At 56.1% G+C, this 24891-nt stretch overlaps 1 protein-coding gene across 5 annotated transcripts in view; it reads right to left on the bottom strand.

Annotated features, from left to right (window-relative positions):
* The window catches only part of LOC144733589 (type 2 lactosamine alpha-2,3-sialyltransferase-like), a 59253-nt gene that overhangs the window by 26063 nt on the left and 8299 nt on the right, over nt 1–24891 (bottom strand). For 2 of the 5 annotated variants that reach the window (XM_078615611.1, XM_078615613.1), the window contains exons 2-3: nt 21072–21208; nt 11943–12047 (exon numbers count right to left, since the gene is read on the bottom strand). The exons of 1 other annotated variant lie outside the window; for it this stretch is intronic. In XM_078615611.1, coding sequence (XP_078471737.1) covers nt 11943–12045 — 103 coding nt within the window. In that variant the 5' untranslated portion in view covers nt 12046–12047; nt 21072–21208. The remainder of the gene's footprint in view (nt 1–11942; nt 12048–21071; nt 21209–24891) is intronic. 2 more of the 5 variants (XM_078615612.1, XM_078615614.1) reach the window with 2 other exon arrangements.

The raw sequence follows: 24891 nt of genomic DNA, 5'->3' as shown, positions 1-24891 counted from the left end.
GACAAAGTTCCTCTTTCTCTCCCTCAGTGTAATTCCAAATCGTGCATTTCTCCACACACATCGTAAGTAAAACAAAAATGGGCTTTAGCCCATCCGACCGTTGGCTTTCCAGACTAATATTACCCAGCGGGCATTTGTTTACACCAACACAACTCTGCGTTGGTTTTGACCTTCTGAGTCTCATCAGCAGGGCCATGCTCGTTGAACGGTTGTTGCAGCTGCTGCTGCTGGGTCAGCGGAAGTCGTTGGCGAGTTACGCCTGTGAAGCCCTGACCACAGCCAGATGTCCTGCGACACAACAGGCCGTGACGTCCGCGGGCTCGTTTTCACGATCCCTATCTCCTCCCGTGCAGCTGGCTCAGTTATGCTGAGAGCCAGACAAGCCAGCTCGTTAAACGAGCCTGCGTATCTCTCCAGCTGCCCCAGCCTAGGAGAGGCTGTTTTAATGAGATAAGGAAGGACACAAACGTTTCACATAATTACCCCGTGGTTTCATGGTTTGTTTGGGGTGCCGCGGTGGCTCGACGTTCACTCCCTCGCCTGGTACGCAGGGGATCGTGGGTTAGATCCCGAGCCTCACGCCTGGATAGTTGGAGTTTCCATGTTCTTTCAGCGGGTCCTCCGCTTTTTCCATCCACGTTTAGAAACGTGCGTTTAAGAGTATTTGCCATCTGTACATTTCCACGTGATTAGCCCACTTCGTTTAAGCAATAATTTGTGGCCATTTGTGGTCGCTTCTGAAAAAGTGGACCCTTAGCTGGTCAAATAAAAAACTATAGTTTGCAGTTTTTGCTTGGAGTACGGATGTGCGCCTCAGAGACACCGTTTACGAGAGCCGTGGTGAGTTGGTACACTCCAGACCCCAAAGGGGCAGCGACGTAGCCAGGAAATACCGGAGCAGCAACAGCAAAGTGGGTGTCGCCACGGTTTCGCAGACATTCTGAGCTTTGGTGGTCTAAATGACGAAATTGACCACACGTTCAGTTCTTTTTTTATAAGAGCTGGTGGTCGGGATGAAGCTGAGACCGCTTTGGACATGCGGCGCAGCACACCTCTGTGTGTCGTTAGATCTGCTCATGTGCGTTATAATTGAAGTTGCTATTTTCTCACTTGGGCAATAGAACAGTTACGAATACCCTTGGGAAGGCCAAGGAGGCGAGACTTAGGGTGAGAAGAGAAGGTGCAATGAGAAGGGCCGGCACGGCACACGAGCAGGGTGGGTTGGCCAGCACCACGCCCGGCCGCCTTTGTCTCCCCAGTGGCGGTGTTTACCACACACCGCACCAGGTACTCATTTGAGGCTGAGTCGACCCAGGGTAGGCCCAAGAACGGTTCAGACAATCGTCACTGGTGTTGGTGACCGCGAGCGGGAAATCGAACTCGGCTCGCCGGGTTCACAGCGCAGCGCTAAACGCTGCCCCACCGCTCCCACAGATAGACAACGCACACACACACACGGGACTTCTGAAGCCTGTCCGCCTGCCTGCTGTAGCCAGGGTCGCCCCCCCCCCCCCCACGAGATTTCACTCGCGAGCCTCTGTCCTCACCGCTTTCGAAACGGCGCGCGGTGTCTGCTGCGTGGGAGTTCTCTCGCCTTGAGCCTGGCACGCGTGACCCCCCCCACCGCCTGCTCATTAACTCTGCTGAGCCGCTGCAGTTCCACTTCGTTTCTGGGTCACTGCCAAAGCCCAGTGCCGGATGAAGCAAGCGCGGGGCCTGTAGCATATGATGTTATAAAGGGGCCCTAAATAAATAAACACGTAAATATTAAAACACAAACGTTTAACTTGCACAGTAAAGTAATTGTATTTTTTTATTTGCTATGCAGCCGGATAATACGACAAATCTCTAACCTTAAACACCCAGTCGTTTGTTAAAGTTTAAGGTGGTATAGTACTATAGTAATAGAGCAAGTGCAGAATCACTGCACCGGAATTGATAGCTTGAAAGCATTTAGCGCGGGGCCCTTCAAGATGCGGGGCCCCCGTAGCTACTACATGTGCAGCTACTACTTGTGCAGCTACTACATGTGTAGCTACTACATGTGTAGCTACTACTTGTGCAGCTACTACATGTGTAGCTACTACATGTGTAGCTACTACATGTGTAGCTACTTGTGTAGCTACTTGAGCTACGACGGTAATCCGGCACTGCCAAAGCGGTGGCAACGGGCGGAGAGGGGAGCGAGGGGACAGCGTGCGGTGGTGGAGGTGTTGACGGTTGCGACGGAGGCGGACAAGGAGCGGGGCGAGAGAGAAGCAGCGAAGGGCAGTCACAGGGAGAGGGCAGCGAGGGGACAGATGGCAAACTCGGTCCAGCAATGAGACGCAGAGGAGAGAGACAGGCAGACAGATGGGGAGACAGATTTAGAGGTATACACAGAGACGGCCATTTAAAACGATATACACGTGGAGACACGACGAGAGTACGCACACACAGACACTCTGTAAAAAATCTTCACATTCTTCCTCGAAAAGCGAAAGTTTGTGAACTGAGAACCGGTTTGGGGAAACACACGATCTGACAAGAAGACAAAACACAACCGACGCTCCAGTACACCCACTCAGCCACCCATTCATCCCCTCACATACTCATTCACTCACCAACTCACTCACCCACCCATCCACTCATCCACACTCCCAAACACTCACTCATCCACTCACCCACTCAACCATTCACTCACCCACTCACTCACCCACTCACTTAAACACTCACCCACTCACTCAAACACTCACCCACTCACTCACCCACTCACTCAGACACTCACCCACTCAACCATTGACTCATCCACTCACACACCCGCTCAACCATTCACTCATCCACTCCCACACTCACTCATTTACTCACCCACCAACTCACTCACCCAACCACTCATTCATTCAAACATACGCTCACACACTCATTAACTCACCCACTCACCCACCCACTCCTTCAATCAAACACACACAGTGGGAACAGTTTATTAAATCTCCCACCCTCCCGCCTCTGTCCACCCAGGAGGTTGAATGGGTACCCTAAGTTCAGTCGATCGGCAGGTCAACAATGGTGGGGGCAGAGTTGTGGGCACTGCCACCTCCTTGCAAGCCGCCTGGCCATTGTGGAAGAAGAGGCCGCTACGATCTGAACTCTTTGTTGTTGTTGTTGTCGTCTTCATTACCAGCCCAGGCCCCACTCAGCTATGTGGCTCTTTTTCAGAAGCGACCTGGCCACAAATGATAGCTCAACGAAGTGGCTTATGGTGTGGAAGGTTATAGCAGCCAAATACTCTAAATGCATTTTGATAATAAATGTGGAGGGAAAATCCGGAGGACCCGGAGAAAAATCCACGCGACTGCGGGGAGAACATCGAAACTCCAAATATAACGGCGTCTGGGTCGGGATGGAACACACGACTTTCTGTATATCAGCCGAGGTAGTTAACATCTTCCCACCTCTATAGAGGCTCGCTCAAGTTCCACGTAGCAGAGGACCCTTCTGCCAGCAGTGGCACGAGCAAAGAGACATTTCAGGGCTGCACCTTTAACCGTGGGGTGAACAACTAATCTTTGTTTGGTAGCCCTAAGCGAGCTATAAAAAATTCCACATTCCAATGGCCGAGGCCAATCTATTCATAAGACAACCGCTCTCGCCTTTCCACAATGCGGCACTCAAAAAAAGCTGTGCACCCAAAAACTCACAAAAGTCGCTTTGCCCGGTCTCGCCGTGGAATTCCCAGCATCCTCTGCACGCGCGACGTCCCCCGCCCGCGCCGGGCGGCCTCTCTGTGTGCGCTGTTGTTGCTGCTGCAGAGTGGAGGATCTCTCACTTGGCTCCTTGTTGCTTTTGCTCGATGTGCTTGCATGGGCAACACTTTCCAATCGTGCGTAAAGGCCTGCTTAGACTTGCATTTGAATGAAGTATTGCCTTGCCATGTGTGCATGAGCGAGTGTGATGGTTTGTGGCTGTGCGTGTGCGGGCGAGTGCATGTATGTGTGTGTCTTCGTCTTTTGTGCGTGTAAGAAGACAAAAATCCCCCATATAGCCTTCGACAGAATGCTTGGGAAAGTGCTGGCACAGCGCACGAGAGGGAGGGGTGGCTAGCACCACGCACTACGCTATGAATTCGGTGACCCAAGTTCGATTCCTGCCCACAGCCAACATCGGTGATGAATATCTGAACTGCTCGTGGACCTCCCCTGCGTCTACTAAGCCTTAAATTAGTACAATCTACGGTGTATATACATCAGCACTTGGGAGAGAAAGGTGGCCGGGCGTGGTACTGGCCACCCACCCTCTATTGTGCCGTGCCAGCTTTAATCGGTGCTCGCTAACAGCACTTGCTCAAAAAGTCCGTGAATGCTACATGGGTAGTTTTGTCTTTGTGTGAGCTCCTCTGGCGGGCAGGACTGTTTTGGCTTGGTCATGTAACCCGCATGCCCAGCCATCGCATGCCCGAGCAGCTTCTGCTTGGCCAGATAGATGGGGCTAAATGGGTTTGGCACGTTTAGGCTATTGGGTAGTTGGAGACAGTCGCCCTCCAGCAACAACAGAGGGCAGAGGAGCAACGCGCACAACAACGAGCGGAACGCCGGGCGGATAAAACGCAGCGAGTTAGCACGGTGGGGAGTACAGGTGGTGCATCTGCCAGTGATCTCTGTCAGTCAACCCACGGCACCTGGGTCTGTCCATGACATACCAGCAGCGAGTCTTCCACACTTCACTTGGCCTCAAAGTGCACCTAGTCTGTCACAGGGCTATGTGCAATTCTAACACAGAACCTGGTGACTTGCTTCTTTTGATCCCTGGCCACATCAACGTAGCATCTGAACTGATGCCGGGCCTCCCCTTGGGGAACTCAGTATTAAAATGAGGACATGATGAGTGTAGATAATAATAATAATAATTGGCGATGGGGATGCAAAGGAGGTCGGGTGTAGTGCTGGCCACACCACCGTCCATGTGCCGTGTCAATTTCAACAGGCGCTCGTGAACAGCACTTGCCCCAAGTCCACGTAGGCCGCAGAGCGGCGTATCTTTGTCTTTGTGCGTCTGTGCTGCGATCCCGGCTACCCGGATTAAATTCCCGGCCACGGAAAACATCGGTGGTGAGTGACTTCTGAACCAGTCCCGGGCCTCCCCTAGGTGACCTCATGAATACCTGGTGTGGTGGTGATGAACATCAGTAATGGGGGAGACAACAGAGGCAAGGCGGGCGCGGTGCTGGCAACGCCACTGCACGTGCGCCCTTGCCAACAGGTGCCCGCTAAAAGCACTTACCTCGACAGTCTGTAAGGCTCAACGCGGGATCTATTCCGCGTCGAGCGTGCGTGCACGAGTTGTGTGTGTGTGTGCCCTTGCATCACTGGGGAGTATTGCTCAATTCAATGCCTCACTGCAGTGCAAAAAATGTCACAGCCCACGTCACTCTGTAACCCTGGGCCACGACAATTATACTCATGAAACTTAATGCTTAGTCGGGCCTGACAAGTAAAAAACAGAGACAAGATCCATCTCGCCGAGAGGTAATTCATCCCAGCGGATGGTTCCCACTTGGCTAACGGGTTCGAGTCGCATCGCGTTCCATCGTTCAGCGAAAATTTAAATTTGTATTGTAACAAAATCGGCCCACCCCCCCGCCCCCACCCCCGGCCGTCACACTGTGGTCAATTCGCAAACTGAGCGGACATCTCAGCTCGTCATCGCCTCCGATCGGCGCAGATGGCTACGTACGGTGCAAAAGAAGTTCAACGTACGCACACCGATAAAGCGGGCACGGTGAAGGGGCAGCGAGCCCCCCCCCCCCCCCCCATCTCTCTCTATCTCCTGTTCGGCTTGCGCTGGCGATGTGCGTACGTGCGTCACAGCGTGATGCATCGAGCCCGCACATTGCCTCAATAAGAAGTAAATAAATAAATAAGCACGGCGTTTGTGGCGACCGCGGCAGTTGTCTCGAAGCGCCTGGTCACACCGTCATCAGAGGCAACAACAACAAAGGTGAAGGCGCAGCCCTGCAACCGCTTGCTCATGCCACTGCCGCCAAAAAGGGCCTTTGCTAAAGCGATTCAAGGAGAGCCACTTTCGTGGGCATGTCCACTTCTTCATCTCCTTCTACGCTGGCCCCATTAGGACTTGGAAGACATGGAAGAACCCCGCACACTTCTTCCCCACCACCCACGACCTCCGATGGGACTCACCGATCGATGTTGGGACGACAGAAACGGCGCTCGGGGGGGAGGGCGGGAGCGGAGGAACTAAACGAACTTGCACCGAAGTTCCAACTGCCGCATCAGGCACATGGAGCGGAACCAGCGAACGCTGGGTCGCGAGCCCACCGACCCCCCTCCCTGCGCCAACCATTAAACCACTGTCGCGGCAGCATCCATGCGGTAGTTGTGTGTATGTTGAATTCTTTCGCATCGTGCGTAGCCAGCCGTGCTAATCGGAGCAATTTGTTTTAATTTAGGGAACCTGTTGATTACTCGCAGGCAAGGTCCCATGAGGATATTATTGCTGTATTACATAACTGCTGCATCTGTGAATCTCAGCCAAACACTTTTCCCAGGCACTGTAAAGTTGAAAATTACTGGGATTAAAATGTGACGAAAAAATTAGCCGATGGTAATTAAACGTTCAATGTTGGGGAGACGGAACATAATACATCTAAATTCTGTTTAACAGCACAATACACAGTGGGCGTCTCCACGTCACCCCGGGGTATTTATAGAGGGCGAGATATGGAAAAGTATTGTTTGGAGGCCCAATAGAAAAGCTGAAATTAGCCTAATTCGGTTTAAACATCGTGCAGAGGCAAAGTAAATATCCCCTGTTTTAATGAGCGGCGGGCAAAGCTCACTTCCACGGTATTCGTGGAAGTGAGCACGGTCGCCACGGTGTCAACACTCAACCTTGGCGATGCCTGCTGCTGCTGTCTATTTGGAGTTTGCATGTTCTCTCCCTGGTCGTGTGGATTCTCTCCGGGTCCTCCGTTTTTTCCCTCCACATTTAGAAACATGCTTTAAGAGTATTATACTTCGTTGAGCTATCAGTTGCGGCCAGGTCGTTTCTGAATAAGAGCTATGTAGACCAGTGAGCCTTACCTGCTAACATTAAAATTGTTTAGTTTTAGTTTAGTTTATTTCCGAGCCAGCGGTGGAAATTCCCAATCCCTGTGACAGTGCCCAAGATGTGAACTTGCAGCCACCGCATTGCGAGCCGGATGTTCCTGGACAACAGGAACGCAGCTTGGGATAACTGAGAAGTGCATTGTCCTGGACACGCCTGAAAATGAGATGTTCCCTCGTGTGGGAAAATGCAGGACGAAATGTGACCTCAAAAATGTAATTAATGAATTAAAACACCTGACCAGAAATGGCCAAACAAACTCAGTGCAGGACCCTCCATAAAAGACTCATTGAGACTCAGGCATCTCCAGGGCAATAATGACAATGGCATGGGGACAGGCCGGTTCTGAGCTCACGCCTCTTGGCACGCGAGAGACGACCAAACGCCAGGAGCGCAACGCAGATATCAACCCTGGAGTTTCGCGGAAGCCGAGGGGAGGAATTTTGACGCCAGACCACGTGTTGCGATTGTCCTGCCCCACGCCGCCTCCACACGTGGAATGGAAGGACAGGGATCCAGCAATAATTTATATGTAAGGCGCTTCCACTGCGTCTCAATAAGATCCATTAGTACTCTTGGTGTTCACGCCGTTGTCGTTGTTGTTGTCACAGTGCAAGGCTATCACCACGACGGTGAGGGCGCTGCGAGGCTCCACGGTCGGCAGAGATCCTGCAGGCGCCTGCAGTGGCTGCCGCTGTGATCCCCACCGAGTCGTTGGCGGTGCAAGTCAGTGAATTGGCGTGCAATAGCCGATGATGCTTTCCCAGCGACGTCACGGGGTCTTAGTCGCCCACTGTAAGCCAGGCGACGCTTGGACTTGCCCGACCCTGCCTCGTGTCTCTCGTCTCTCACCACCCTCCCCGTCCTCCACGCTGCCGGTCTCCACTGTCCCATCCCTAAGCCCCCCCCCCTCGCCCTGCTGCGCACAGTCTCGCTCTCGCGCTGCCCCCCTCCACTGGAATCAACTCCCCCTGCAGCATACGGGGGTGACCATCTTCACGACGACGACGACGACAACAACCTGCAGCTTGCGTTCCTCCCTCAGAACAACCGCCATCTCCTGCCCGACGTTGGCCCTGTGGACGTTCGAGGGAGCTTCGGAGGGCGGAATGGATTATATTTATTGCATTGATTTGCCAGCGGTGCCAGTCTCCATGCCGACCGCTGTCATGTTTGAGCACATCTCTTAAGCCCCGTCCTCTTCAGTGACTTTGCCGGCGGTTGAGGTGGGTTTAACAGACGAAAAAAAAATCTCAAGTTTGCTGAGCGCAGACCGGAAGGCTCAAAACGCCGAGCGGCCAGCAACAAACGGCACTCTTGAAGTTGCAGTAGACTCGAGAGTTTACGCGTTTCTTGAAGTGAACGAGGTTATTGCAGTGAGACGATGATGATGACGACGATGATGATGATGGGAGTTGATTTCAGAGTGGAGCAGTGCGAGGGAAGAAGCAGACAGAGGAGTGAGGTGACCTGCAGTGTGATGAGTGGGTGGGCAGGTGGGTGGGTGAGTGGGTGAGCGAGGGAGTTGGTGGGTGGGTGGGTGAGTGGGTGGGCGAGGAGTTGGTGAGTGGGTGAGTGAGTGAGTGGGTGGGCGAGGAGTTGGTGAGTGGGTGAGTGAGTGGGTGAGTGGGTGGGCGAGGGAGTTGGTGAGTGGGTGAGTGAGTGGGCGAGGGGGTTGGTGAGTGGGTGAGTGGGTGGGCGAGGGAGTTGGTGAGTGGGTGGCTGGGCGAGGTAGTTGGTGAGTGGGTGAGTGGGTGGGCGAGGGAGTTGGTGAGTGGGTGAGTGGGTGGGCGAGGAAGTTGGTGAGTGAGTGGGTGAGCGAGGGAGTTGGTGAGTGGGTGAGTGAGTGGGTGAGTGGGTTGTTGGTGAGTGTGCTGTGGCTCGCAGAGTGATGTGGTTTAACACAGTGTATGGATGAGACGAAGTAGTCTGGCGGAGTAATTGAAGTGCACGGGGAGAGTCACTGTCGTAGTAGTGACAGGAGAGTGACAAGGAGGCGACTGACCATGCCCCAGGTGAGCGAGCGACTGCAGCAAATTCCGCAAGTTGCCAGATCATCCATTAACCTGACAAAGTCAACGATTTTGAGATACTGCGCTGGAAGAAGTGCACAAACAAACAACAACAGGCCTCCAACTCGAACGGTCCACTCCACCTCCCTGGCATCTCTCTCCGTATGCGTCGGGAAGAAGGCCCATTGCCCGAAACGTCACATTTTATATACTTCTCCTTTTAGGGTCACGCAGTGTCACTGATGAATGCATGGCACGGCACTCGAGGGGGTGCGTGGCCAGCACCACTCCCGACCGCCTTTGTCTCCCCAGTGGCGATGTTTACACACCACACCAGGTGCTCATTTCAGGCTGAGTCGACCTAGGCTCAGGACCGGCTCAGGTAATCGTCGCCGGCGTTGAGCGTGAATCGAACTCGGCTCGCCGGAGTTCGTATCGCAGCGGCGCTAACCGCCGCGCCACCGCTCCGCGCCAACGCGCAAGCGCATCAACACAGACACACGAACGCGTACGGTGATAAACGAGTTCACGACGGACGCGCCACCGACATCGCCGCCGCCTCGGTGACTTTAGAGGCGAAGCGTTAACCCATCATTGCCTCGTCTGCACAAACAGTGAAACGCGAACGAGCGCTTTGTTGACCCCCCCCGCCCCGCGCCAGCGCGTGCGGAGCGCGAGACGCGGCGCTGCGGATTGTCGTCTGACGGCCGCGCTCTGTTGTGTCAGATCAGCACGCGTCTCTCAGTTTGTAACATCTGCTTACACCTTCTCGGGGGTCGTGTTTCTTCTAGTTAATTAAAAACAACAACGCAACATTCACCGTGGCATGCGTTGCGAGACACGAAAGTTGTTATGCAAGGATAAAGATCCCCCGTATAGCCTGTAACAGGCTTTTGCGGCAAGTGCTGTTAGCGAGTAGCACCTATGAAGGCCGGAACGACACACGAGGGGGTGGGTGGCCAGCACCACGCCCGGCCGCCTTTGTCTCCCCGGTGGCGATGTTTGCACACCACACCGAGTACTCATTTGAGGCTAAGTCCACCTAGAAGAGGCTCAGAACCGGTTCAGATAATCGTCACCGGTGTTGGCCGTGAGCGGAAATCGAACTTGCGTCGCCAAGTTCGTAGCGCAGCGTAGCACTAACCGCGACACTACCGCTCCCCTGGCGTTGCTACACACACACGCAAGCATGCACCGAAGATCAAGTTCAACTCAGCTACACACTGTCAGCGTGCGTACAACAAGAGGCAGAGGCGCAGCGCTGCAATCGCTCAGCTCACGCCACTGCTGTCCGAGCCACCGTTGGAGCGAGCGCTTCAGAGAACCACCCTCGCGGATATTGTGGCCTCCTCACGTGGGCAGCCGTCTCAGAAGAGTTGGGAGCACCCACCCCGTGCCCCACCACCCACCCCGTGCCCCACCACCCACCCCGTGCCCCACCACCCACCCCGCGCCCCACGACCCACCCCGTGCCCCACCACCCACCCCGCGCCCCACCACCCACCCCGTGCCCCACCACCCACCCCGTGCCCCACCACCCACCCCGTGCCCCACCACCCACCCCGTGCCCCACCACCCACCCCGTGCCCCACCACCCACCCCGTGCCCCACCACCCACCCCGTGCCCCACCACCCACCCCGTGCCCCACCACCCACTCCGTGCCCCACCACCCCGCGCCCCACCACCCACCCCGCGCCCCACCACCCACCCCGCGCCCCACCACCCACCCCGTGCCCCACCACCCACCCCGTGCCCCACCACCCACCCCGTGCCCCACCACCCACCCCGTGCCCCACCACCCACCCCGTGCCCCACCACCCACCCCGTGCCCCTCCACCCCGCGCCCCACCACCCACCCCGTGCCCCTCCACCCACCCCGTGCCCCTCCACCCCGCGCCCCACCACCCACCCCGTGCCCCACCACCCACCCCGTGCCCCTCTACCCACCTCGTGCCCCACCACCCACCCCGTGCCCCACCACCCACCCCGTGCCCCTCTACCCACCCCGTGCCCCTCCACCCACCTCGTGCCCCACCACCCACCCCGTGCCCCACCCCGCGCCCCACCACCCACCCCGTGCCCCACCACCCACCCCGTGCCCCACCACCCACCCCGTGCCCCTCCACCCACCCCGTGCCCCTCCACCCACCTCGTGCCCCACCACCCACCCCGTGCCCCACCACCCACCCCGTGCCCCACCACCCACCCCGTGCCCCTCCACCCACACCGCGCCCCACCCCGTGCCCCACCACCCACCCCGTGCCCCACCACCCACCTCGTGCCCCACCAACCACCCCGTGCCCCACCACCCACCCCGCGCCCCACCACCCACCCCGTGCCCCTCCACCCACCCCGTGCCCCTCCACCCACCTCGTGCCCCACCACCCACCCCGTGCCCCACCACCCACCCCGTGCCCCACCACCCACCCCGTGCCGCTCCACCCACACCGCGCCCCACCCCGTGCCCCACCACCCACCCCGTGCCCCACCACCCACCCCGTGCCCCACCAACCACCCCGTGCCCCACCACCCACCCCGCGCCCCACCACCCACCCCGTGCCCCACCACCCACCCGGGTAAGTCCCGGAAGCGACCTGCCCACAAATGATAGCCTAAACACTCTGAACGCGCGATGTCGATTCTAAATTCGGAGGGCAAAACCAGAGGACCCGGAGAAAAATCCACGTGACCACGGGGAGAGAGACACGCAAACTCAAAATGTACAGCAGCAGGCGTCAGGTCGGGATCGAACCCACGACCTCCCGCACACCAGGCGAGGTAGTTAACGACGATGGACAACCTCGACGAATTCCGCCGCGGCCACGTACCTTCGGCCCAGGCTCCCAGCCACGTGGTGACTTGGAAGACGTTGTAAAGGCACACGAGCACCAGCGCCACAACCCCGACCCGCACCGCCTTGTTCATCTTCATCCCTGCGGGGGGGGAGGGGGGTGGAGATGGCACCGCAACGTCAGCCGGGACCCAGGGGGCTTCCAGTCGATCGCCGCGTCCGTTTTGAAACCATCGCTCAGCCTCCACCCCACTACCCTCCACTACCCTCCACCCCACTACCCTCCACTACACCCACTCCACCCCACTACCCTCCACTACCCTCCACCCCACTACCCTCCATCCCACGACCCTCCACTACACCCCCCCCCCACCTCTCGCTCGCTGCCACTGCGCCGACGAGAGAAAGCCACAAAGCCGCGTTGTTGTTGTTGTTCGTGAGGGGGCAGGAAAATGTTGCCTCGGGGGGGGGCGTAGAGGCAGCCGAGCGGCCGATGGCGGGAGATGGGGCAAAGTGCAGTCGGGCGCGCGCTCGCCGGGATTCCCGAGTTCGCTATCGTCTGTGCGCACGCACACACACACAAGCATGCACTCACGCACACACACGCACGAACACACACACACACGCACACACAAGCATGCACTCACGCACACACTCACGCACACATACGCACGCACACAAGCATGCACTCACGCACACACACGCACGAGCACACACGCGCACTCACGCACACACTCACACGCACACACACACGCACACACACGCACACCCACACGGACATACACACGCACGCACACACACGCACATACACACGCACGTGCACACGCACACACACACGCGCGTCTCAATTATTCATTCGTCCGTCCGTCGGCTCTCCACCCCACCCCCGCCTCCGCCGGCTCGCTTAACATCGGAGTGGTGATCTCGTCCCATGAGCGACTCTCCTCCTCCTCCTTCTTCTTCTTCAAACCGAACGGCTCAATCGACACGTCCCACGTGGGCCACTCACTGCCGACCCCTCACTCCCACGACCCCGGCTCGTTCGTGCGTCAATTTGCGATGTATTCCTCACGGAGTTGTTGTTTATTCTGAGCCCCCTTCAGGTGGGACAATCTCCTCCTGAGCTCGGCTCCCGGAGAGCAGCTCCCACTGAAGCGAAGCTCCTGCGCATACATTCCTAATACATCCACAATGTTTATCATACTTGTCATCGGTCACTCACTCGCTCGCACTCTCCCACTCGCTCTCCGCCTCACGCGCTGACTCGAACCCGCTCGCCCATCTCACTCATCGACATAGTCACTCACTCCGCTCTCCAACTCACCCTTTTACCCACTGTCAGTCTTTCGCTCTCACTCACTCACTTGTATGGCTCTGGACACGCACTCACCCTCTTTCGTTCACCCATTCACTCGCTCGCTCATTCAGTCTACAAAGACAGAGATCCCCGGTTTAGCCTTAACAGACTGTAGGGGCAAGTGCTGTTAGCGAACACCTATAAAGACCGGCACGGCACACGAGGGGTAAGTGGCCAACACCACTCCCGGCCGCCTTTGTCTCCCCAGTGGCGATGTTTACACTACACCAGGTGATCATTTGATGCTGAGTCGACCTAGGGGAGGCCCAGGGCCGGTTTAGATAATCGTCACTGCTGTTGGCCGTGAGCGGGAATCAAACCCGGGTCGCCGGGTTCATAGCGCAGCGTAGCGTTAACCGCTACACTACTGCTCCCCAAGCTACGCACACAACTTTCGGTCACCCTGTGAACGAACGGATTAAAACGCATGAGCACAACAATATTTTCCATCGAGTGTCAAATCACCAAAGACCCATGCAGGCCTCTTTACATTAATAAAGCGCGTTGTGTGTTGTCCCCCCCCACCCCACAGCATCGCCGCCGCGCAAACATTCGCAGGCCTCGCGAGAAGATCACGACCCCGACGCGGTGTGAGACAGCGACAGCTCACCCAGCACAGCTCAACCACGACAACTCACCCACGACAGCTCAACCACGACAACTCAACCACGACAACTCACCCGCGACAGCTCACCCAGCACAGCTCAACCACGACAACTCACCCAGCACAGCTCAACCACGACAACTCACCCGCGACAGCTCACCCAGCACAGCTCAACCACGACAACTCACCCACGACAGCTCAACCACGACAACTCACCCACGACAGCTCAACCACGACAACTCACCCACGACAACTCACCCACGACAGCTCACCCACGACAGCTCACCCACGACAGCTCAACCACGACAACTCACCCACGACAACTCACCCACGACAGCTCACCCACGACAGCTCACCCAGCACAGCTCAACCACGACAACTCACCCAGCACAGCTCAACCACGACAACTCACCCGCGACAGCTCACCCAGCACAGCTCAACCACGACAACTCACCCGCGACAGCTCACCCAGAACAGCTCAACCACGACAACTCACCCACGACAGCTCAACCACGACAACTCACCCACGACAACTCACCCACGACAGCTCACCCACGACAGCTCACCCACGACAGCTCACCCACGACAGCTCACCCACGACACCAGAGCGGGAAAGGCGCAATGGCACAGGAGGAGTCGGGACCCCAAGCCACCCGCACCGCAGCAGCACGGCGGGGACACGCGGCACTCCGAGCGGCGCGGAAGGCACCGCGACAGGGCGCGGTGCCGCAGCGGGGTTCACGGGGTGGCCCCACGCCCGATTCGCAATCCCCGAGGTCGCCGGTCCGATCCGGTCCGTTTCGGTTCGACCTCGCGGGCGCGGCGGTCGAATCACCGGTGCGAGTTTCTTAATCCTCCCTCCCCCCTGCGTCCACCCCTCCTCCTCCATCCCGACAGCAGCACGGTCCACCCACCGTCGGTAGGCGAACCGCTGCCGTCAACTCGACGGCTTGGAAGTCTGTGGGGGGGAATTGCCACGAATCCGGCCGGCGTAGGACAGCGGGCCGGATCTCTTCTGCGGAGAATTAATTCGGCCGACGGGAGCGATCGCGTCTTAGCGGGGGGGGGGGGGGGGGGGAACTCGAAGGCGGCGGTTTCGCTACTGATGATGCTGCTGCTGCAGTTTTCCCGTCGATTGTGTCCGTGCACCACGCGAGATCATCTCGGGCGCTCGCCGTGAGCTGCGTAAGCGCGAGATAGCCACGCGAGCAGCTACACTTATTAAGAATATCAAACAACAAGAACAATAGGAATGCAGCACGTTGTTCTTTCTCACAGCCTGACGCTAACTCGGCGCAGATCGATGCGTTTTTTCTTTTAAAGCAGTTTGCTGCCAACCTTGCCGTAAAAGTAGAGAGATGCGTGAGCAGCGCACTTGGTAAGCGGAGGGGAGCATTTCTTTGGCGAATGGTTCAGGCTTTGTAATGTTTGTGTGTAACAATCCTCAGAGAGACGGAGGGACGCACTGTTGGGTACACTGATGGACACACCTCCCACACACATTTGCAAGAGGAACGTCGTCAACAATTCGTTTCTGATAGAGCCACCTTCCCAATACGCCCGGGCGTCTCAAAGCACCCCACCCCCAGTGGCAACTGTCTCTGTGCGGCGCAAGGTCACTCAGCACCGGGCCTGCAAGCGGGCATCAGCCTGCCAGTAGGGGACGATGATTGCCTAATTGAGTCGTTTGCAGCCGGAAGGATGTTGCCCTGGCTCGTGCAGCATTGCCGGCGCGCGGCACAGCGGTGCATTTGCAACGTCTCTATTTAGATGTCAAATAACCTCAGTGCCCGTCAATGACTTTGTCGACGTTCATTAGAGGCCTCATTGTTAATGCGACTGCGGCGTCACTTTTTGACACCCTCCGCCAACAAGATTTCCCACCGCACACGATTTGGCCGGTGAAACATTGAAGCAAGTGAGCCTCCATCGCCTGTCTCCATAAATACTTTCTGTGACTATTTATTTACAAACTACATACGAGCAGATGTGACTACATGCGGCGATTGTGCGGCGTTGCGTGTACACAGTCTCTCAGCCTCATCCAGACCACCAGCTACGAAGGACTAAAAAATTAACGTAATTGCTGCCGCCAGATTTCTCGTCACTTTCAATGATTAAATCGCGTGGGCAGCATCAAGTGTCCGTGATATCACCATCTTTTTTTGCCAAGACAAGAAGGTGCGATTACCGCACACCTTACACGAGTGACAGCGCACAAGGTTCATGTCGCTCCGAGCTGGAGGTGTTGCTCTCGCTTCACCGCCATTCGCTTAGCCACCACCCTCGCAACATCTGCAAAATTTTCGCAAGAACGCAACTTACAAAGGTCAAGGCGACGTTCAAAATAAGGCTGCGTTGCCTCTTTGCAAAGGACAAATTGGCCCACAGGCACCACGGCAGAATTATCTGAATTTTTTCTTGAAAATACATTTATTTTTTTCGCGCGTGCGCGCCGTGACAATATGTGACCGGACGTGTCACGGCTGGAAGAGCCGATGGCCGACGGGTCGAGAGCAACGACGACATGCGGCGAGCGCGACAAGGGGTGACGGCGGAGCGAGGGGGACGCCGCCCAGCCACAGGGGAGATGGAGCGGTGGATTCGGCTGCTCGTCCGAGGGGACGTCCAACCCGAGGAGGGCGGAGCGATGACATCGGTTCCTGTGGATCGCCGCGTCGCGCCATCGCGAGAGGCGTCATCCAGCAGTGGATCGATCATGGCTGATGATGATGTATTGTGATGTGTATGATGGTGGGGGAGGGGGGGGCGGTGGGGGGTGTATTTAAGAAACTCGCACCGTCGTCCCAACCGCGCGCCGAGAGACAGAATCGACCCAGCGCCCTCAAGCCCGCCGCGCCGCTCACCACCCTCTCGTGGAACACCACCGCCGCTGGCAGCACCCACGAGGACGGATTGACTACCAGGGGGGCCCCGCGACTGTCTTCTTTCATTGGTCGGCGGGGAGGGGCCCTGTTGGTACGTTCGTTCAATTCCCACCTTGTACCATTTAATCCCCACCCACGCCTCGATGCCAATCTCATCACCGTCATTCACTTTTGCCTATTTCAGCTCGGGGTTTTTTTTTTCTTTTCAAATCAAGCCGCGATGCACGAATGGAAAAAGCCAAATCAACGTTGGGTACAAAACACTTGCCGTCTAACCGTGGCACTTAGCCGGTCGTAACACAAGTACAACGCCTTCCGATTGGCAAATCACCAGGGGGATTTATCCTAGTGCCACATTATTGCGTTAAACCGTTGATAAAATGCGGTGTGCATACTTCTGGGAGGGACCCGTAGACTCTGAGGTCCCTTCAATCCGCGGCGTTACTCTGGCCCTGCGCACCGCAGCCTCGGTGACTGCCGGCTCCTGAAGAAGCTCCCATGAGCGAAACGTTGGGCATCGTGCAGTGCCACGCGAAGCTGCGCGATTAACCCAAATTTGATTCGCCGGAGTCATTCGCGTAGGAGGAAGGGGGCATGCCAGCAAACCAAACTCAATCCAGTCACCGTCATTTAAGATTCATAAGAGATTTTTTGGGCAGTTAGGCTGCTGCATAATGATCTGGTCAGATTTGTGCCGTGAAACCCCTCCACCACCCGACCGACACAGCCAACACAAATTCAATTGCCACGTGCGTAAACGTATAATGCCACGCCGGCTATAATACTTTCAACCTCCAGATCGTTACGTGCCAAGAAATGTGTTTATGAATCTCAATATCGGCGACCAGAAACCCACGGCGGAGAGTTTTGTCGTCGCCCGTGTGCGTACGCATGCTGAACTTCTCTCGCACCGTACCAAGCCAAGCGTGGCGATCGGAGGTGCGGTTGAAACTTACTCATACAATGGGCCAGTTTTGACTGAAGAATCCTCCTTCCCGGTCTGAGCATGTTGCAGCCCAGCGACACCATGGGTTTACTGGGGCATCGCGCCGCCATAGAGTGCAGAACATGGGACCAAGGGTGCTCTTGACGGCTCATGATCCCCTGTGGGCACAGGAGTTTCTGCCCGTCAGTGTGAAATGACAGAGGTGGGAAGGCTGGCGGACAACACGAGTGCTGCCCGTTGGGCTTTTCAGGATCGTTCCGCTTGTCCGACGTTTCACTCCCCGTGCCGGGAAATTCCCTCGTGAAGCTGCTCCCGCTTTCTGAAGAAGCTCCCAACGCGGCACGTGGAGCAAAACGTCGGACGTCGCGCCGAAACAGCACCCGGCAACGACCCGGAATCAGACGCCAGCGGCGCTGTATGGCACAGTGGTGAAACCCGATGCGGAGCTGATCAGTGGCGGACACTCCACTGTCACCCTGCACACGAGCTCAGAGGCATTCGCAGGTATTGGAGTTGAGTTTCACGGCTGTAGATTACACGTCCCTATGGCAAAGACAAGGATTTAATTGATAACTGCAGTGGCAGCTCCTGTTGACTTTACTAGGCCAAATGGTTAAGCGTCGATTTCATAGTCATTCAATTTCCATGCCTTTGTCAATCCACTGCTTGTAGTGGTCCCTATTGAAGTTGCTCCTGTTGAAGTGGCCCCTATTGGAGTGGTCCCTATTGGAGTGGTTCCTATTGGAGTGGTTCCTATTGGAGTGGTTCCTATTGGAGTGGTCCCTATTGGAGTGGTTCCTATTGAAGAGGCCCCTATCGAAGTGGTTCCTATTGAAGTGGTCCCTATTGAAGTGGTTTCTATTGAAGTGGTTCCTATTGAAGTGGTCCCTGTTGAAGTGGTTCCTATTGGAGTGGCCCCTATTGAATTGGGTCTGCGGCTGTTCACTGATGTTAGTCATGGTTGGAAAGTAAACTCAGGTGACCGACGTTTGTGGTGAAGTGCACTTACTACTTTGCCCTGGTCCAACACCATGTGAGAATGGGCTCTAAGAAAAGCTGTCTCGGGTGTGGACCAATTAATTTCAAGGACAATGCATACATAATCAGAGTTGTGTTTTTTTTTAATTCCGACCACAGGTATTGTGCTCAATGCAAACATGACTCCTTGTAAAAAAACAGGTGTCAGTTTTGTTGCCAGATAAAAGGGTCAAAACCCAATTAGCATATTTTGCTACTGGCAAAGGAGGTTCCAATGGTCATCATATGCTGTGCGGTACATCAGTGCACACCAGCATGCGATTGATGAGTTGGGCCTGTGGGGGGCTGTCAGGGTTATTGATTAACCAGTCACGTGGTTAATGGCGACTCAGTTGAGGATTGCTGTGTGTGACACACGTGATGTTGCATCTTACAGATTGACCACAATCAATGTGTTTGCCCTCGATTTGGAGAACCTGCCCACGTCCTTCATTTGGAGTGTGCAACATATCTGCTTCCGATTGATCAGAAATTCTTGAATGTTCCAACGCACGCGACCACACGTGCTCACAAACTAATAACAAAAATATTCCCCCCACAGGCAGCCGGTTCTGGGCCTCCCCGAGGGCATAAACGAGCACGTGGTACGGTGGGTGTGTTAACATCGGCACTCGGGAGAGGCAACTTGGCTTGGTGGTGGCCACCCAGCCCATTGTGTGCTGCGCCGGCCTTTTTCACGATAACAATCATCATTTCATTAGGTTGCACACCGCACCCGCCCAGCACTCGCGACAACCGCGTCATCTACAAAACAGCAGCGGCGCACACGGCGCTGGTGGCTCACTCTTGACAAGAGAGGCAGGACGACTCGAGGGATGCGACGCAGCGCACGCGAGCGGAAGACAACAGCCAGGCGGAGGGCCGGTGCCAACAATTGCCCGAGGCTCTGCGATTTCCCCTACACATTGAGATGTTTTTGTTGATCCGTTTATTGAGTGTTCGTACACGTGGGAGGAAACCGGAACTTGAAAAGTCGCGCGTGCAAGGGGGCAACGCTCTATCCTACACAGGATGGACAGATTATTTTGAGTGCACAAATGGCTACTGCCTTCTGGTATGGCATTTCTGGAAACTCCATGGGAAGGGAGTTTTGAAACACTTGAACTATGCAGACCACGTGTAGCTACCACACCTTCCAGATGACAGCCCCAGTCGTATTTACAAACATTCCAAAAAACCAAGATGTGTCGTGTAGCCTTAACAGACTGTTGGTGGCAGTGCTGTTAGCGAGTGAGCACCTATGGAGATCTTTGTCTTACAAACACAAAGATAACAAAGATCCCCCATATAGCCTTAACAGACTGTAGGGGCAAGTGCTGTTAGCGAGCACCTATGAAGGCCGGAACGGCACACTAGGCAGTGGGTGGCCAGCACCACGCCCGACCGCCTTTGTCTCCCTAGTGGCAATGTTTACACACCGCACCAGGTACTCATTTGAGGCTGAGTCGACCTAGGGGAGGCCCGGGACCGGTTCAGATAATCGTCACTGGTGTTGGCCGTGAGCGGGAATCTAACTCGTGTCGCTGGGTTCATAGCGCAGCGCGCTAACCGCTACACTACCGCTCCCCACTTACAAACACACACACATGTACACACAGCACACGCAAAAAAAAGTGGATCTAGGCATGTTGAAAATGAAGTTTGCCTTCGTGCCACGGTGACATTGTGTCTCTGCTGCAGGCAAATTTTTGTCGCCGACGTGGATTTTTTTTGGGTGAATGAATGCGATGCCGTACTGCACCCGGCATCGGTGGAAGCGTCGCGGGTTAACCATCAGAGAGTTGTTACACCCCCCTCCCCCCCGTCATTTCTAGCACCGGTTTGGATTCAGGCAACGTGTTCTTTCTAAGTATAAAAATGTATAATAATAATACGACGTAACTCAGGGTTAAAGTAGGGACAGTGGCAATGGCCGATGCAAGGAGATCAACAGGCGAGTCACATTCCACTGAACTACAAAATAAATAAAAGCCACACCATCAAAGAGAGGTCGATAAGCCCCCGCTCACCATCCACGAAACGGCAGAAAATAAACGACGATGCGATGGCACGATGCTCGCAAATCAGCCGTGGCCATGCGTAACGACTCGGGACGAGGCCGTCTCGGGTCACCTTGCGGGACACACCGTGGGATGGACGTTCACCTGGTGGGTGACGCCGTGGGATGGACGTTCACCTCGTGGGAGGGGCTCCATCCGCAGACGTTGTTCCCAAGGCAACGTCGTAGCGGACGCGGGGTCAGGTCACGTCTTTACTTCGAGCGCCTCCAGTCGACGGCGATTGGGGGGAACGGTTACGTTGGTGTGTCGCGCTGGAAAGCGGTTTACACTCACCTGGAATAATGCAGTGGTGGGTGGGTGGGGCGGCTCCAAGCTCCGTTATCTTCTGGCCGCGTGCCTCTCCTCCCCGCCGTAATCTCTACCAACCCTCCTAGCAGCTGGCGGTGTACCCAACAGCGCGGAGCACGCCACTGCAAGCGACAGGGGGCGGGGGGGGGGCGAGGCAGTGACGGCGTTAGTCCGCTCGCTGCGTTGCACGAAATTTACGCCGGCGCACGGCATCGGCGCAGTCGTCGTCGCCATCAATTTGTGTTGCATTTGTCGGCAATTAGTTTCATCAGTGACTCAGCAGGTGGTGAGTTGTTGTTATTTTATTTGTCGCGGGTATCCAGCCACCAAGAGTCGACAGTGCCGGACAATTAAGAGACCATTATATGGGGTCATCATCGCCATCGTCTGCAGCAATCGATCTCACCTCACGCGTGCGCACTTATGCCACCACTCCACCTCTAAGTGATTTAGTAAATATTTTATTCGCTTCGAAGTGCCAAACATCTTCCATCACAAGGCGATGGCAGTCCACTCGATTGGCCTCGTCTTCGAGGGGGTTCTTGTCGTAAATTACGAAACCCCCCCCCCAAACTTTCAATCGACCGTCACCGGTGTTTTACCCCCCCCCCCCATCGCTCCGAGTCACCGCCGGCCGTGCCTGTCACGCGACAAAAATCCCCATCACGAATGCGGTCTCGTCAACGAGCGTCCACTTGGTGCGCAGCCATTCGCAGGAGGGAACTTCGCGAGCGCGGCGTGAAAACGGCGATAGATAATCCGCAATTTAAAAAACCCGCCATTGGTAATTATATTGCCAAATAATGGATCAAGATGTTCAATCGAGAAGTGGATTAAAATCCGAAGCGATGCAGGTAAAGACGTCACAATCTCCACGAGAGGCTACACAAGTCTGTCTTCGAACGAGTTTTAAAAAACCGCAACAGTTGGGTGCCTTTCTTTACGACGGCGCCTCCCTTAATGCGTCCGAAGGGACGTGCACCGAGGAGGCGGAGTGATGACATCGGTTCCTGTGGATCGCCGCGTCGCCGTCACCGTGAGAGGCGGTGACTGCGGCAGCTTGGGGAGGCGTTCATCCAGCAGTGGAATGACCATGGCTGCTCCTGCTACCGATGATGATGATGAACACGTATTCCTCCCCGTGTCCAGTGTCCCAGGGCCCACAGCCCGGGTGCGTTCTCTACACGAGCCCTCTCTGCCCTGTTGCTTTGACTCTTCCTTTGAACGCTTGTGTAGTGGTGTTACCTACTCGCTGTTCGCAAACTTAGAGAGCAGATCGTAAACAAGGTTTTCCCGCTCAATCAAACGGTCAGGGTCAAATGGGGTGAGGTAGGATCCAAACGCCAGATTGGGAAGGACCAATCGGAGGGTTCCACAAGGTGGCCGGGGATTGGACAACCCGGCCACGAACAGGTATAAAAGCCAGAGCGCTGAGAGCTCTTGGCCAGTTCTGCTACACAAAGACCCAAGTCGGCCGAAGACATCTAGGACCCTGGACCAAGCCCTCCAGCCCTTATCAGGGCTAGGGCTCAGTGTAACCAGTGGTCGGGGAGAGATCCCCTAGGTCCAGCCAGCGGACGCTGGGATAGCAGGGAGATTAGATAGCCTGCAAAGTCCGGAGGCTGTGTCACCTCAGGATAACGGGTGAGGGGACCATATACCTCCTTAGTGTGATAGGGACTGTGTATTAAGATAATAAACAGTGTGTGCCATAAAGAAGTTTAGAAGTCCGTCCTTTACAACACTACACTTGCAAAGTCGACAGGGAGCAATTGACCGCAGGGCTGCCTGTGAAAGCGACCCTCATTGCCGCGGGCATGTAAACACACCGCGTGGCCGAGCCAATGCAATCCCAACCCGGGCCCGGTGCGCGCACTCGATCACCACGACGGCACTCGGATAGGGGCAAGGGTTTGTTTGCTTTCCAGACGGGGATCACGACGGCGGACCGGACAAGAACACAAGACGTGGCAGCGGCGGCCCGAGGAATGGAGCGCGTGGTGGTGGGACGGGGCGTCCCACCAGTCGGCCGTGACGACGTCGCTCCCCGTGCGGGCGCCGAATTGCGCCGTCGCATCGTCAGGGTTGTGAGAGGAGGTGGCGCTCATCCAGCAGTGGATTGACCATGGCTGATGATGATTCACAGTGGAGGTGCTGGCACATTGGGGGCCCGAAGCAGATATCAATTTGGGGTGGGGGGAGGGAGGGAGTCTACCCACACTTTCAATCGAATCCCGAGAGGGAGGACAGAGATGAACTGTGGAGGTCAATTAAAACTAAACTAACATTTTAATTTTATTTTATCAAGTAAGAAGGCTCACTGAGCCATACAGTTCTTTGTCAGAAGCGACCTGGCCACAAATGATAGCTTCACGAAGTAGCTTACCATCACGTGGAAATGTATAGCAGTCAAATACTCTAAACGGATGTCGATTATAAATGTGAGGGGGAGTGGGGGGACCGGAAGACCCGGAGAGAGAGACTCCAAATATACAGCAGCAGGCGTCAGGGTCAGAATCGAATCCACGACCTCCTGCACACCAGGCGAGGTAGTTAACATCTCCTAGGCACCGTGATGATGGCGATGAGAGAGAGAGACACGCAAACTCCAAATAAACAGCAGCAGGGGTCAGGGTCAGAATCGAATCCACAACCTCCTGCACACCAGGCGAGGTAGTTAACATCTCCTAGGCACCGTAGCGAGACAAGAAACGGGAGTTTCAGACACGATCAGAGGGCGTCGCACCGTGCATTGTTGAATTGGCTCGTCGCGACCCCCTGGGGGTGCGGGGAGGTATTTAACCTGAATTTTTCTCACGGCGTATTTATGTTTTTCTTGCTTCACGTAGCATGTGACCTGCCCTGTTGATCTTTTTGTATTGGCGGATATCCTCCCATTGCCGCTGCCCTTGTTCTGCCAATTGGCCCGTCGTGTTTGTCAAGGTTTGAACCTCGAGCTGATAATCGAGGGACCCTTTAATTTTCTATGAGCCCAGAAAAGCCCCTTGAGCTGCTTGGCGGCGGGGGGGGGCCTAACCTCGTGCTCGGTTTGCTCAGGCTGGCACCGCACGCGGTGTGGGCCAGAGCAAGGGCAATGCCCCCGGGCCGCCTTCGTCTGCACCCAACGAGCGCACATGTAACGTCCCGTTGCGAAGCGGGGCGGCACGTGAACTCCCATTGACGTGCGACCCCGCTGGTGTTGGACCGGGGCGGCACGTGAACTCCCATTGACGTGCGACCCCGCTGGTGTTGGACCGGGGCGGCACGTGAACTCCCATTGACTTGCGACCCCGCTGGTGTTGGGCCAGGGCGGCACGTGAACTCCCATTGACGTGCGACCCCGCTGGTGTTGGACCGGGGCGGCACGTGAACTCCCATTGACGTGCGACCCTGCTGGTGTTGGACCAGGGCGGCCGCCGGGGTGGAAACCAATGAGCCGCGAGCCTCGTCACCAAGCGAGAGGCGAGGGCTCCCAGCTCTCTCTCTCTCTGTGTGTGTGCCGTGTCAGCGCTCAGCCAACGCGGCCTGCGGCGGTGCATTGGCAAACGGCCACGTGCTCCTACTAATGCAAGTCTGACTGCATACATATTTGTTTGCGAGAATGTAAACAGGTGGTAGTTTATGGATGGTTCGATTCGGGATACGGAAGTTGTCCAGTGTGCAGCGGCGTAAAGCACGCCAAAGCCGGACCGCTCTGCGCTGGAGAAAGCACCATTCAGGTGAAACGGGTCACAGATCGCCCTTGTTTCGAAAAGACGAGGTGACACTCCCCCCCCCCCCCCCGAGATCACACATTTCTATGACG

The sequence above is a fragment of the Lampetra planeri genome, chromosome 47, assembly GCF_965212315.1.
Source record: "Lampetra planeri chromosome 47, kcLamPlan1.2.h2, whole genome shotgun sequence".
Taxonomy (NCBI): domain Eukaryota; kingdom Metazoa; phylum Chordata; class Hyperoartia; order Petromyzontiformes; family Petromyzontidae; genus Lampetra; species Lampetra planeri.
The sequence above is the reverse complement of the archived record's forward strand: the minus strand, read 5'-3'. Positions and strand labels throughout refer to the sequence as shown.